Source organism: Pristiophorus japonicus, chromosome 11 (genome assembly GCF_044704955.1).
Source record: "Pristiophorus japonicus isolate sPriJap1 chromosome 11, sPriJap1.hap1, whole genome shotgun sequence".
Taxonomy (NCBI): Eukaryota; Metazoa; Chordata; class Chondrichthyes; family Pristiophoridae; genus Pristiophorus; species Pristiophorus japonicus.
This window is the reverse complement of record NC_091987.1, coordinates 36,441,283-36,457,394: the sequence shown is the minus strand read 5'-3', so window position 1 is coordinate 36,457,394 and position 16,112 is coordinate 36,441,283. Positions and strand designations below refer to the sequence as shown.

At 42.6% G+C, this 16,112-nt stretch overlaps 1 protein-coding gene across 12 annotated transcripts in view; it reads right to left on the bottom strand.

The window, feature by feature from the left end:
- dmd (dystrophin) overlaps positions 1 to 16,112 on the bottom strand; it is a 2,299,423-nt gene that overhangs the window by 1,361,623 nt on the left and 921,688 nt on the right. For all 12 annotated transcript variants that reach the window (XM_070893344.1, XM_070893337.1, XM_070893339.1 and 9 more), the window contains 2 exons: positions 10,307 to 10,408; positions 8,875 to 8,982 (listed from right to left, as the gene is read on the bottom strand). In XM_070893344.1, the coding sequence (XP_070749445.1) occupies positions 8,875 to 8,982; positions 10,307 to 10,408 (210 nt within the window). The remainder of the gene's footprint in view (positions 1 to 8,874; positions 8,983 to 10,306; positions 10,409 to 16,112) is intronic.

Genomic DNA, 16,112 nt, shown 5'->3' with positions numbered 1-16,112 from the left:
CTAGCATAGATTTGTCATGGGTAAGTCATGCCTGACAAACCTGATTGAATTTTTTGAAGAGCTGACTAAAGTAGTGGATAGGGGAATGTCTATGGATGTTATTTCTGGACTTCCAGAAGTTTTATAAATTCCCTCATAAGTGACTGTTAACTAAAGTTGAAGCCCATGGAATTGAAGGCAAATTATTGACCTGGTTAGGAAACTGCCTGAGTGGCAGGAGACAGAGAGTAGGGATAATGGGCAGGTAACTTTAAGTGGCAGGATGTGACTAGTAGTGTCCCACAAAAATCTGTGTTGGGGACTCAACTATTCACTGTATTTATTCATAATTTAGATTATGGAACTGAAAGCCACATATCCAAATTTGCCGATGACACAAAGATAGGCGACATTGTAGGCAGTGCAGATGGAAACGTAAAACTACAAAGAGAAATTGACAGGTTATACAAATGGGCAGAACTGTAGCAAATAGATTTCAATGTAGGCAAATGTGGGGTCATCCACTTTGGACATAAAAAGGATAGAACAGAATACTTTCCAAATGGTAAAAAGCTAAGAAACAGTGGTGGTCCAAAGAGACTTGGTGGTCCAGGTACATAGATAATTAAAACGTCATGAATAGGTACAGAAAATAATCAAAAAGGCCTTTATATCAAGAGGAGTAGAATACAAGGGGGTAGAAGTCCTGCTTCTGCTATACAAAGCCCTGATTCGACCACATCTGGAGTAGGCTGAGTAGTTCTGGGCATCACAACTTAGGAAGGATATATTAGCCATGTAGGGAGTGATTTATCAGAATAATACCCGGACTTCAACGGCTAAATTACGAGGAGAGATTACACAAACTAGAGTTGTATTCACTGGAATTTAAAAGGTTAAGGGTTGATTTGATCGAAGTTTTCAAGCTATTAAGGGGAACAGACAGGGTAGATAGAAAGAAACTATTTCTGCTTGTTGAGGAATCTAAGAATTAGAACCAGACCTTTCAGGAGTGAAATTAGGAAACACTTCTACATACAATGGGTGTTAGAAGTTTGGAACTCCCTTCTGCAAATAGCAATTGATGTTAGATCAATTGTTAATATTAAGGGATATGGGGCAATGCTGGGTATATGGAGTTATGAGATTGTAGACCATCTCATTGAATAGTAGAACAGGTTGAGGGTCTAAATGGCCTACTCCTGTTCCTATATTCCTACGTTCCTATAAAAAAACCTGAGATAGGGTGGAAGGCAGGAGTGATTAAATGACAAAAGGGATGATCGTGCAAAGCTAAAGGGGATGATAATGGGACAAGTAAAGAAACAAAAGATGGGTCGAGAAGAGCTGTAAATGACAACAACAAAATCATTATCAGTACCTGCTACCCGAAAAATGGGAGCAGTGGTTATGATCTGAAATTTTTGAACTCGATGTTAAGTCCAGAAGGTTATAAACTGCCTAATTGAAAGATGAGGTGCTGTTCCTTGAGCTTCCATTGAGCTTTACTCCAGGTGAAACAGTGATTTAGTTGTACTTCTTTGAACTTAGTACAGGTTGAACCTCCCTTATCCGGCACCCTCGGGACCTCACCTGTCCCGAACGAGGGATTTTGCCGGATGAGGGAAAGTACGAGTTTGGGTGGACTGCACCTTTAAGTGCTGTTGCTAGGGTAAATGTGTGTGTGCCTCGATTGGCTGGACCAACTGTCAGTCAGTCAGTCAGCCAATCAGTGTGCAGGGGGCTGAGAAGAGTCGGCAGGCTCAGGAGAGTTGGCCCGACCCCCCCGGAGCGAGTGCCGTGGGGAGGAGCGGCCAGCCCGAGGACTGTGGCTGCAGGAGTTCCAGCAGGGTGATAAGGAGGAGGCAGCCGATCAAGGAGAAAGATTGCATTGGTGAGTAGGATTTTGACGGGTCGTGTTCTGCGTACGCACCACCTGGCGGCCAGAAATGATGCCAGACGAGGGGTGGTGCCGGATAAGAGACATTTAACTTGTATACTGCATTCGATGCTCACGATGCAGTCTCCTCTACATCAGGGAGACCAAACGCAGATTGGGTGATCGCTTTTCTGAACACCTCCTTTCAGTCTGAAAGCACGATCCTGAGCCTCTGGTCGCGTGCCATTTTAATTCTACGCCCCACTCCCACTTCTCTGTCCTCGGTACCTACACTGTTCCAATGAAGCTTAACAAAAGTTCCTTCGCACAGGGCTATTAAAGCCCTGAAGTGCACCTACTGTCGGGTACAAAAATTAATTAAAATGGCTAATGCAATAGTAACCTTCATTTCAAGGGGACTGGAATACAAAGTGGTGGAACTTATGCTACAGTTGTATAATGATCTGGTTAAACTGCATCTGGTGTACCACGTTCAGTTCTGGAAGGATATATTGGCCTCTGAAGGGGTGCAGTGCAGATTCACCAAAATTATACCAGTTAAATTATGAGGATAGGTTGCATAGACTATGCTTGGATTCCCTTGAGTGCAGAAGATTAAGGGATGATACAATTGTGGCATTTAAGATGATTAAAGCATTTGACAGAGTAGATAGAGAGAAACTATTTCCTCTGGTGCGTGAGTCCAGAACAAGGGGGATAGCAGTAAGATTAGAGCTCGGCCATTCAGGGGTGATGTCAGGAAGCATTTCTTCACACAAAAGGTAGAGGGAATCTGGAACTCTCTCCCAGAAAAGAGAGTTGTTTTCTTGGTTGGTTGAAAGTCCTTCATCTGGTATGATGTTGTATATGTTGAGCTCAGGGGTTTAATCGAGGAAAATTGTGGTCCTGAGAACAAACTCATGAAGACATATTGGGTTTTTAAACTGGATTTCACCATAGTAGTTTAATTCTATCACCCCTTTTCAAAAATACTTTAAAAAAAAATTTAATTCAACCAACTGGTAATTATTTACATTAATGGTGTTGCAATTTTACTTAACTATTTGCAATATCTTGATAAGACAAAAACCTGTTTTGTATAAACAATTCATGATAAGTGACTGATTCCTTTAAAATGGAGTCTCTGTTATATGTTAGCAGTTATAAGAGCTGAAATGTTAGTGTATTGTCCCATAGTGAAGGACCAACACTGAGGTGTTTGATTCTACTCTAAAAATGGTTATGAGAAACTCACGTTCATCAATGACTTTCAGGTTTTGCAGGAAGAGTCAGTTAGGTTGTTTCGTGCCATTTATTATGAAGGTTTTGTCACATGAGGAAGCCACAAGTGAAGGCAGGCTTAAAAATGATATAAAAAAGGATTTTGTTCCAGCATAATTAGGTGTGCCCACCCTGGAGGGAACTGGAGAAGAGAGCAAAGCACAGTACAAAATAGTGGGACAAATCAGGGGCTGAGGAGCAATGCCCTGCATGACCAGTGAATAGAGTACAGAATTGTATTAAAATAACTGGACCTCAAGAGACAAAGGAGTACTCCTCTTCAATAGTGTTGGAATGCAGGGAGCTGTGATGGCAGTTGTATTGAGAGAAAATTATTTTTCCTGCTACTGATTTCCAAGTAGAAGGCTGTAGTTTGAAATGTTTTTTTCATTTATCCTGTCAGAAAATCTAGATGCATTATTAAAGCATCAGTTTTTTGTTATTGGTCCAGAATTTGCTGAAAAAATAATGGATGCCTGCCGTTATTAACGTGCAAATCAGCCAGCAACTTGTGGCAAGGAAGCAATACCCCGTGAATTGTGAATCACCACACGTTGCTGGCCGATTTAAGCCGCTCCGCTGTTAGCTTAGCGAACACGGCATCTCGCCCTTAACCTCCACATGATTTTCATGAAGTTGCTGCATTTGCACATTAATTGCCCATTAAACTCATCACCGCAAGTTAAGTCTGGTAATTAATATTGCAAGTATCTGTTTAACGATGTGATAATTGTTAATGACTGCCAATCAGCCTCTCAACCAGAAAATGAGCAATTCGAAGTGTGGAGTCTCATTCTTTCAGGTAGTGAATTGTTGGAGATTTTTAAAAAATGAGTCATTTTTTTTTCCATTTTGCTTACTTTTCCTTTCAGTCTCTCGTAATCCAATCTTTCTTTTCTTCTCTTTATTTCCTTTTTTGTACGTGTTTGGACATTGAATTCACCTCTAATTCATTCTCCTTCTCATTTTTCCTGTGTTTATTCCATAAATCCCACTGGTTAAGGAGATACACTGTTTGTCCACCAAAGTCCCAGATGCCCTGTTGCCCTCACCACATCATTATCAGCTCACACTTCCAGCAACTTTTTTGGGGAAAGATTTTTCAGCTGAAGGGTGCAGGAACAAATCTAACTAACGTTGCTCGACGTGAGATACCCCACGTCAGCAAATTCTGGGCCATTGTAATTAACAGCAAGACTAACTATTCAGAGTGTGCCATGACTTTTCTGGTTGTAGGCCCAGTACTTCATCTCAGTAGTGTCAGCCATGGCTCAGTGGGTAGCACTCTCGCCTCTGAGTCAGAAGGTTGAGGGTTCAAGTCCCACTCCAGGGACTTGAGCACATAAATCTAGACTGACACTCCAGTGCAGTGCTGAGGGGGTGCTGCACTGTTGGAGGTGCCAGCTTTCGGATGAGACATTAAACCAAGGCCCCGTCTGCTCTCTCAGGTGGATGTAAAAGATCCCATGGCACTATTTCGAAGAAGAGCAGGGGACTGATCCCCGGTGTCATGGCCAATATTTATCCCTCAATCAACATAACAAAAACAGATTATCTGGTCATTATCATGTCACTGTTTGTGGGAGCTGGTCTGTGCGCAAATTGGCTGCCACGTTTCCCACATTACAAAAGTGACTACACTCCAAAAGTAGTTCATTGGCTGTAAAGCGCTTTGAGACGTCCGTTAGTTGTGAAAGGCACTATATAAATGTAATTCTTTCTTTCTTCTTTCCTTCTAGTCGACTCAGGATAAGGATAAAGCTTTAAACTGCTTAAGAGCCAGTTTGGATTCAGTAGTGGGATTGACTTTGCTCAACAAAATTTCTCAATCTTTCTGAGAATGTGATCAATGAAGTTGATATTGGAAATCCCTTTCTTAAGTCCCACATCAGAGACTTATAATAAATCTAGAACGCTTGAGAATCCAGGGTTGAAATCAGGATGAATAAAATTGTAGTTAAAAGAAACAGTACTTGTGAGGGATGTCGTATCAGATTGGGGGGGGGGGGGGGGGGGGAAGAGACCAGGTGGAGGAACTGTAGACTTGAGTAAAGCAGAGGTTAATATCTTGATCCCTGTTGCTTCTTATCTACACATAGGCCCTGGATAAAGTTAGCAATTTTCAGAAGGACAAAGATCAGTTATTTAACTGGGCATGCCAACAAATGTATTTTATTTTAGATGAAAAATTAACATATAAAGAAGGGAAGAGTATTATTATATATGTATACTTGTATTTACTCTGTACAGAAACCAAAGGGCTCATCCCCTGGAGTCCCAAGGGATCCCATAATCCCTTGGGAGCACAGGTATTTAAGGAGGCCTCACAGGTTGGAGAGGCACTCTGGAGAGCTGCAATAAAAGACGAAGGTCACACTTTACATTGAGCTCACAGTGTTCAGTCTGACTCTTTCTCCATACATAACAAGTATCAGCAAAGGGCCTGGTAGTAAGAGTGGGCTGTTCATTCTCAATGTTGAGGCAAGCTAGAGCCAGGTAGAATGTTGAGAAACATAAGCAAAACAATAGAGTACGCATGCATTGCTCAGACACTTGGGGTACTGTATACCATTTCAGTCACCGTGTTTTAAAAGGAATATATGCAATGGACAGGGTGCAGAGAAGAGCAACAAGATTGATCCCGCATGTAAAGGGGATGAGTTATGCAGAAAGTACAGAGAAGCTTAAACTCTAGTCTAGGGAGAAGGTGACTTTGAGGGCGGGGGGGACTTGAATGAATATAAAATATTAAAACGGTATAGATAGGGCACCCAGAATATTAATTAAAGGCAAGTCGGCTCTATAGTTCGAGAAAACATAACGTTAAATTACTGAAAACTAAAATTAAAATGGATTGTAGAAATAAAACCGTTATTAAAAGGGTGATAAACATTTCGAATAATCAGGTATGGTAGTGGAATCAAGGACACTGGTAGCATTCAGATTGCAGTTGTATGCTAGGTTGGGTGAGTTTGAGTGCTAGAAGGACCGACTTTGATGGGTTCAATGCAATTTTCATGTCCTTGACTTTACCTTATGTTTTTTTGGGGGTCTTACAAAAGATGTTCAGAATTACCTCTTTTATGGCACAGCAAATGTTTACGTTAACTTTCCCACACTTCCTTCCATTATCTTCGCAAGCAGTTCTGTTAAGCTAACTTCAAATCCTACCTTAGCATTATATATAAAATACATAAACAAGGTTCAAGTCTTAACTTAAAAATGACAATCGCTTAGCAACAGGGAGATTGTATTTAGTACCCGCCATAGGAAACCAAAACATTTGCACTTCTAAGCATCTATTTGATCCAAGGAGACTTTCTGTCTGCAATTCGAACATAACCATTTAAACACAGCATTTTTCATGTTTTAATCGCTTAACCATATACATTTTTATGCATCTTTAGTTTCTAACAATTCAGAATGCAGTTGTATGCCAGGCTGGGTGAGTTAGAGTACTCAAAGGAACAGCTTTGATGGGTTCAATGTCGTTTTCATGTCCTTGACTTTACATTATGTTTTTATTGGGGGATCTTACAAAAGATGTTCAGAATTTATTTCTTTAACAAACCCCTATGGAATGCTGGTTTTAAACATGATCTAGTTTTTATAGCTATCAAATTAAATTAACTATGAAATGCCTATTCTCATGCAGAATGGAAAGAACAGGAGTCTGTCAGTAGCTTGCTTGATTTCAACAGATGCTCTTTCTTGCATTTAAATTGATATACCACCTGGTGACACAGTTGGTTTGTACTTTGACATGCAATGCCACAAGGTCATGGAATTGGTTCAAACTAGGAATTCATCACAAGATGAGATCCTGTTCTTAGCCAGAGCCAAGAGGAAGAAGAAGATGTGTTTCTTCTGGAACAGACAGAATTAGGACAGTCAAATGGAGTTGTTCATCCCCAAACACAGAGCAGCAAAGCCAGGGTATGGGAACAGGTCACAGACTGCCTTGTTACAAGGGGTTGCAGCTGTGATGGACACAACACAAGGAAGAAAATAAGTGGAAAACAGGCAAAAAGATAAACCTGGAAAAGATGATAAACAAAGAAACACTGAGAAATTAACGTGAGTAAATGCATGATTCAGTGATATTGATTGATGGAATACATGAAAGTGGTATTTAGTGGTACGAGTTTTGTCATGTAGTGTGCTTGGCGTTACTCGCCACCAGGTGAAGCCACTGTCGGAGGTCATTGGGCTGTATGCCCGTGTGTGTGGCCCAGGTATAAAAGGCAAACCATTATGTAATGTAATCATTTTGGGCCCTAATAAAGCAGAACCAGGTTTGTACCTGTGTTAGTTTACAGTATTCAGTCTATCGAGTTATTACACACATAATATTTGGCGACGAGGTAACTTAAGAACCTTCGCATGCAAAAATGAGCACAATTGGAATTCTGGAGAGATTCGTGAATGGAGAGGACTGGGCAGATTTTGTAGCTCGCCTGAACCAGTACTTCATGACCAACAAAATGGAGGAACCCACTGACGCAGTTAGGCACAGGGCGGTCTTCCTCATGGTTTGCGGTCCTAAAATCTATGGACTCAAAGAATCTTCTCTCGCCTGCAAGTCCAACGGACAAGGACTATGAGGAATTGTGTGCTCTGGTACGTGACCATCTCAAATCAGAAGAAGGCATCATCATCTCACGATATCGATTCTACATGCACGTTTGTTCTGAGGGCCAGGATGTGTTGGAATTAATTGCTGACCTAAGAGCATGCTGTCCAAACCATCAAGCAGAGTATGAAACGTGTAACTCAAGGTTCACTGCAGACTCACTTGTCATGCATATTGCTTAGTTATAGGCCAAGACCCCATATGCTTACCAGGGTCCCCCCTGCTTAACTATTGATGGAGAGGTCTCAAGACCAAGCTCTCTCTTGTCCACCCTGCCTTGAATGATCATGTTGAATACAGACGGCAAAGTCAGCAGTGGTATTATGATCGCGCTGCTGTGTCACGTGACATTTCTGTTAATGATCCTGTGTATGTACTAAATTATGGTCAAGGTCCCAAGTGTATCACCAGTACTGTTACAGCCAAGGAGAGTAACGGAGTGTTTATCGTCAAGCTCAAGAATGGGCAGACATGCAGGAAACATGTTGATCAGATAAAGCTGCAGCACACGGATGAACCGGAACAGTCTGAGGAAGACACAATCAGTGACCAACCAACCTACCCTCAGTCATCGGAGGACTTCGCTGTCATCAATGAATCTGGACTTTCAATCACTGACATGGTCATTGCCACTCCCATCAGATCGGCTACCCAGCCCCCAGTCATAACAGACTCAGAACGCTCGCCCAAGGCTGGAGTTGAACTGAGACGATCAACTCTGGAGCGGAAAGCCCCGGACCATCTCAATTTGTAAAAAGACTGTTACAAATATCTTAAAAGGGGATATTGTCATGTATGTATGCTTGGGGTTACTAGCCACCAGGTGGCGCCACTGTCAGAGGTCATTGGGCTGTACGCACGTGTGTGTGTGGCCCAGGTATAAAAGGCAAGCCATCATGTAATGTAATCACTTTGGGCCCTAATAAAGCAGAGCCAGGTTTGTACCTGTGTTTGTTTAGTCTATCGAGTTATTACATACATAACAAGTTTGTCCTAACCAAATCAGTGACATGAATATTCATTATAATGGCTTCTACATAATTGATCATTATTAACTGATCACATAAGTGAAAGACTACCTATCAATAGCTATTGCACTCACCGCTAATTTCCTCAAATTAGCGACCATCTCATTCTGGTCCCTGAAACCAGTTGTCTGAATCTTACTCACTGATTCCTCCTTCTCCATCAGCCATGTATCAAACAGGTACTAAAACAAACAGGAAGGTTTATGTTAAAAACATTGATCTTCAAACGTAGGAAGTCAGAATGAAACAGCAAAAAATTAATAAATCATACTTGTTTCTAATGGCACACATAGAAGTCATATCAAGTCAGTAATTTTTATTTCTTTTAACATTTCGTTCGAGTAAGTAGTGCTGGGATGAAAGATTGTGCCTGTGGTTTGTCACCCGCTGGTTTTCAAGTTTCTGCCAGCTGTTAGGATGAGAGGTTGAGCAAACAGGAATCACAGTCCTGCTTATTCAGAGAGTATGTTTTGTACAGTTATAGCAAAAAACTTTTGTACTAATTTCCATAACCACGTCAGGAGAGAAAAGCCAAATATGCTGTAAATTCCCAACTTTTAGTTTTATCTATCTCTGAAAAAGGGTTGAAACAGCAGCACAGGCACAGGCCAGAAAAATTGGGAACTTTCTCTGACTATTGTGAATTTACAGCTAATTGACATTGTTATGCTGTCATCAGTATGGAAATAGATTATCTGTTGTAGATATTGATATGGCTAAAGCTTTTGACTATCTATATACCATTTCCAAAGCATGGCTTGTGGTTATTTTTTGTTCGAGATGTAGAAATAAGGAAAAGAATGAAACCTGGATTTATATAGCATCATAATCATGTCTCTCTAAAACATCTCAAATAGCTATATCGACAATGAATAACTTTGAAGTGCACTAACTGTAATTATGTAGCAAACATGGCTACAATGTTGTACATAGCAAGATGCCACAAAAAGCATCAAAATAAATGATCAGTTGATCTGTCTTCTGTGGAGCTGGATAGAGGAGGAATGCTGGTCAGGAAGCAAGTGAAGTCACTGCTCTTCTTCAAGTAGTGCTGTGGAATCTTTAACACCCATCTAAACCACCCAAACAGGTAGACAGGATATTGGTTTCACTATTCAAATGTTATAGGGATACTATCACTTACTCATTGGCACTGGTCATCATGGATTCAAAGCAAGCTTCCAATTTTCTGCCATCTATGTGTACTAATGGTAGGGAGTCATTACCAGAGAAAAGAGAAAAAAGAAGAGAGGTTGCCTATTAATGCTTTGGATGCATTGGGCTACCATTGGAAAACAGGGCCAGATGGAGCATGGCATTATAGCTACCACTACGAAAAACCTCCAAACAGCTTTTGGTTTGTGACAAGTGTAAGGTAAGTACTAAGGCTGACTGCAGACAATATCAAGAAATGGGGTCATTTCAAGATATTATGCCATAATTTCCTCACTATTTCATTGTGAACTAAGACTGTATGTCAGAAAGGTAATTGGCAGTGTGACCTACCTGTTCTTCAGTGAAGTACTGCCATTTAAAAAGGATCTCCTGCAATAGTACCCAGCGCTCTTCAGTCCATTTGCAAATGGCTGCCCATCTCTCTCCAAGAACCTGCAACACAAACAGATCATTAAAGACTATTATAAGGTTAAGGTGTCACCCTAAGCTTAGGTGTCTCCACCGTATTTAAAATCTCAGTACAAAGATCACTAAGGCACCAAATTTGCTCTGCTGTTCTGGGAGACTCTCATCATAGTTGTGACAGCAGTCCGCCAGAACTGGCAGATACCCCGCCTTGACCTGGATGCAACAGGACTAGGCTTTATATGGATGTTTCCAGGTGCCGTATTTGTGGACGCAGCCTTTGCTTGCCCCTAAACAAGGCCACTTAGATGGTGGGGGAGAGGCTGAGATAAGGAATTCCCCAGGTTTGAAGTTCCCACTTCCTCGGTCACGATGGGACTCAGTTTACGATTGGAGGCTAGAGAGCCTAGTTAGATGAGGCACACCGATCCCCTGAAAGGCAAAAGGTGTCCAGGCCAGAATAAAAGGCTGGACCCTAAAGATAAAGAAGAAAGATTTTTAATATACTTTTCTTAAAAGTTTTGAAAACAGCCCCCGACGGGCTGCTGTAGCTGCAATCTACTGCTTTCCCGGGGAAAGAGAAAGTCAGCACCTCCACCCAGACTTCTTCCACCTGCATTTCTCAGGTCATCATCGGGGGACGCCACAGATGCCACCTCCCCAAATATCACCAGAGACCCAGCCTGCACACTCCTTGCCCTGGCAGCAGCGGCAGAGTTCCGTGTCGGTCTATATATTTAAGAACAAGTGAAAAATACTTCGGCTTAGTTATTGATGAGTTTGTTTTCACAGCACTGAATGGTCAATGGAGGGGGGTTTCAGTAGCCTCAGGCCTAACAGCAAATGGGGAAACAGAAGAACATTCAGGGCTTTTGCTCAAAACATTGCTGGCCGGTTTCATTTAGTTGTTAACAGTTTTACATTGGTGGAGACAAATGTTCGAGAAATATATTTTGGAAAAAAAAGTGAACAGAATGGAACTCAATTATTTGCAACTCCGATTGCACGTGAACTTTTATCCATACTACAATAATCCATTACAGGAAAAGCATTTCTCGACACTTGTACTGAATCCAACATGCTTTTTACATTCTGTGTGCTTATACGTTGCAGCTTAGCATTTTTATGCAAAATAAAGGCTCGAGTTTAAATTAAATAACACTGGTAGCTGGGCAATGATGCAAATGAGACACCAGCATTTGTTTCATTTATATGAGATTACAACAGCAATATTACAGTGGCTATGAAGGGGCAAAGTCATAGGCATTTCAGAATACAGACTGCATTTTGATGCAGAAATAAAATTCCACGCAGACAAAATAATTAATGGAAAGGGCAGCAACGTGGAAATCATCAGAAAGACTCAGGTAGTTTGAAAGCTCCTCCGCAAGGACTGCATTCTCAATTTAGATCTAAAATTTAGGATCATTAATAAATCAGGTAAAGTTTCCTGCAGGGACATCCTCCTGATTAAAAATTGCTAACTACATTGAATGCTAGATTTTCATTATCTCAAACCAATAATGGGAGAGGGAAAGTGTGTGTGTGTGTGTGGGGGGGGCAGTACTTTCATTCTAAAAAGCCTCCCTCTCATCTTAGTTATGTGGGAGAAAAAATTCCTTCTCAGCTAAACTCAGCCGAAGCTAACATGGTGAAAAAATCAGCCAGATTCCTCCTTCTGATCGGTAGCCAGTGAACCCTGCGGGAAAATGCATGTGTCCTGATAAGGTTGAGCTCCCAGGCCTCCCCACACCTCAGTCAGCTAGTCAGCCAACATCATACTTGCCAACTGGTCAGTGCTTCATGCCGGCAATCAACATTTACTAAGTTCAGTCCGTGTGTCAATGTTTGCTGACAGAAAGCAGTGCTTTCTACTGCTCTTGACCCCTTTTCCCAAAGTCACCCTAGAATTCCCCACAAGTTGCTCGTGTGCAGCCTCAAAGTTTGTGCACGTTTGTGTATGAGTAGACGCATGGGTCCTGCTCTGGTTCAGAATCAGTACTCGGTGACAGACGGTTAAGTAAAAGGAACTAGTTCTGAATCATGTTGTTTGGGGTTATTCTCAGAGGGAGCTCTTCTGCCCCTACAGCAATCCACAGCAGGAAAGTGAGTGACCTCTAGCCATAGCATGTGGCCACATCAAATTTGATCTAAAGATACTACAGAAACAAATTTAACGTTTCAGGTTGATGACCCTTTGTCAGAACTCAGGTTCTGACAAAGGGTCATCGACCTGAAACATTAAACTCTATTTCACTCTCCACAGACGCTGCCTGACCTGCCGAGTATTTCCAGCATTTTCTGTTTTTAGTTCAGATTTCTAGCATCTGCAGTATTTTGTTTTTGTACAGCAATGAAGTACCTGGTAAAACTAATATTGCTCCGAACACGATTATTATCCAGGCCTTAAGTGGTTTAGTCAACATCAAAACAACAGCAGTGAATTAGATATTCTGCAGTTTCAGTGGATAACTAACTGAATTGCCTGCTATGGTGTTGAGCCATATAAACCAATTGGGGCTGGATTTTTGGTTCTGTTCATTTCGGGCGGTAATTGCGACGGGGCGGTAAAGTTTGCGCCCAGGAACAGTTTGCGCCTCAGTCAGAAAAATTCATCAGCTGGGCCTCGAGTGCTAAGTGAGGCGTAACACACTCTCTGAGCAACTGAAAATCCTGAGCTAAACAGCCAACCTCAGAGAGCTGTGAGAGAGGCCTGGGGGGGAAAAAAAACAAACTTGAAAAAAAAACCAACAAAATCATTCCCAATAAATAACTCAACATAAATTGCAAAAAAATAACCAATCACACTTACCCGAGGTCGACATTACTTCCCTCACTGCAGATTTACAGCTTGGACCGCCAGCTTTCACATTCGTTCCCAAGCGGGCGCTCTACAGAATGCCACAGGTCGGACAGTAGCCAAAAATCAAGCCGGTGTTGCAACTAGGGGCGTTGCACACTGGCTTGCCTCTTCCGGGTGGTAATGCCCCGCGCCCCGTCGAAACCAGCACCGAAAGTCCCGGCGGGGCGCTGGAAACTGGCCTCCCGCCCGGAAGTGCTTACCGCCGCTATTCCCGCCCCTCCGGGGCGCTAACAGGGGCAGCAGAAGACTGAAAATCCAGCCCCAGGAGTTCTCTTGGTTCAATCCATGCCAATACATGCATATATGCCAATGTCAGCACTTTACGGACTCTCAGCACTTACTGAAACGTGTCTGTGTGCAAGCACTTCCTGAACAAAACCAGGACGTTCTGGACTATCTCCTGCTTCTCAAGGTCACCCTAGAATATCCCGCAGTTCTCTTCTGTGCTTGTATGAAACTTGTGCACGTGCATAATCACATCTGTCCCATGCTAGCTCGTGATTGGCATTGAGCAGCAGGTGGGAATATGGAAAACAATTCTCCATGCTGACCTTGTACCTACCAACTGTCAGCTTTTCACACCAACAGCCGACAATCGCAGAGGTGTGTTCGCATTCACTGTCAAGCATTACGTGGCTGGCTCACAGTGAAATGGCACCAAAGTGGCAGGTAAAAACTTCAAACCTTCTGGGAGATATTCCGCAGCAGCTAATCACGTAAATTATACTGGGAAGACTAAGTAATATAAAATGCATCAAGGGGAGAGAGGCAACAGAGATTGAAGTAAAACATACTGGAGCTAGGCAAGATATACAACCAAGGAGCAGATATGTCGATGCCAATCAGAAGCTTTTGGCTGTTGCACTAGACAATGGTGGGGGAGGGGGGAATGGCAGTGACCTTAGAGAACAGTATGAGGAACCAGCGATTCACCTTGAAGCTGCCTCCGTAGAGTCACTGAGCAGGACCCCGTTTGAAGCACACACACCCCATGGGTTTCCGGAACACGTTTATGGTTTCTATACACAAAGAGAGATGTTACACATTTTCGGTTTGCTGTCGATACCATCTCGGTTCAGTCCCGTCAGTTGCTCCCGTAAGTGGATCTCAGATCTCAGGATTCCAGAGTTGGCTCACACACTGCCCCATGTTTACATGTATGAAAGTGTAGCCCGATATATGCAACAATGCTTCCCCTTGACATGCAAACTGAATAACGTAAACCCACACATGACCCCCATGTGCACTTCTCAAATTCTTCAATAGACACAACTGATGAACATAGAAACATAGAAAATAGGTGCAGGAGTAGGCCATTCGGCCCTTCTAGTCTGCACCACCATTCAATGAGTTCATGGCTGAACATGCAACCTCAGTACCCCATTCCTGCTTTCTCGCCATACCCCTTGATCCCCCTAGTAGTAAGGACTATATCTAACTCCTTTTTGAATATATTTAGTGAATTGGCCTCAACAACTTTCTGTGGTAGAGAATTCCACAGGTTCACCACTCTCTGGGTGAAGAAGTTTCTCCTCATCTCGGTCCTAAATGGTTTACCCCTTATCCTTAGACTGTGACCCCTGGTTCTGGACTTCCCCAACATTGGGAACATTCTTCCTGCATCTAACCTGTCTAAACCCATCAGAATTTTAAACATTTCTATGAGATCCCCTCTCATTCTTCTGAATTCCAGTGAATACAAGCCCAGTTGATCCAATCTTTCTTGATATGTCAGTCCCACCATCCCGGGAATCAGTCTGGTGAACCTTCGCTGCACTCCCTCAATATCAAGAATGTCCTTCCTCAAATTAGGAGACCAAAACTGTACACAATACTCCAGGTGTGGACTCACCAAGGCCCTGTACAACTGTAGCAGCACCTCCCTGCCCCTGTACTCAAATCCCCTCGCTATGAAGGCCAACATGCCATTTGCTTTCTTAACCGCCTGCTGTACCTGCATGCCAACCTTCAATGACTGATGTATCATGACACCCAGGTCTCATTGCACCTCCCCTTTTCCTAATCTGTCACCATTCAGATAATAGTCTGTCTCTCTGTTTTTACCACCAAAGTGGATAATCTCACATTTATCCACATTATACTTCATCTGCCATGCATTTTCCCACTCACCTAACCTATCCAAGTCACTCTGCAGCCTCATAGCATCCTCCTCGCAGTTCACACTGCCACCCAACTTAGTGTCAGCCGCAAATTTGGAGATACTACATTTAATCCCCTCGTCCAAATCATTAATGTACAATGTAAACAGCTGGGGCTCCAGCACAGAACCTTGCGGTACCCCACTAGTCACTGCCTGCCATTCTGAAAAGTACCCATTTACTCCTACTCTTTGCTTCCTGTCTGACAACCAGTTCTCAATCCATGTCAGCACACTACCCCCAATCTCATGTGCTTTAACTTTGCACATTAATCTCTTGTGTGGGACCTTGTCGAAAGCCTTCTGAAAGTCCAAATATACCACATCAACTGGTTCTCCCTTGTCCATTCTACTGGAAACATCCTCAAAAAATTCCAGATTTGTCAAGAATGATTTCCCTTTCACAAATCCATGCTGACTTGGACCTATCATGTCACCTCTTTCCAAATGCGCTGCTATGACATCCTTAATAATTGATTCCATCATTTTACCCACTACTGATGCCAGGCTGACCAGTCTATAATTCCCTGTTTTCTCTCTCCCTCCTTTTTTAAAAAGTGGGGTTACATTGGCTACCCTCCACTCGATAGGAACTGATCCAGAGTCTATGGAATGTTGGAAAATGACTGTCAATGCATCCGCTATTTCCAAGGCCACCTCCTTAAGTACTCTGGGATGCTGTCCATCAGGCACTGGGGATTTATCGGCCT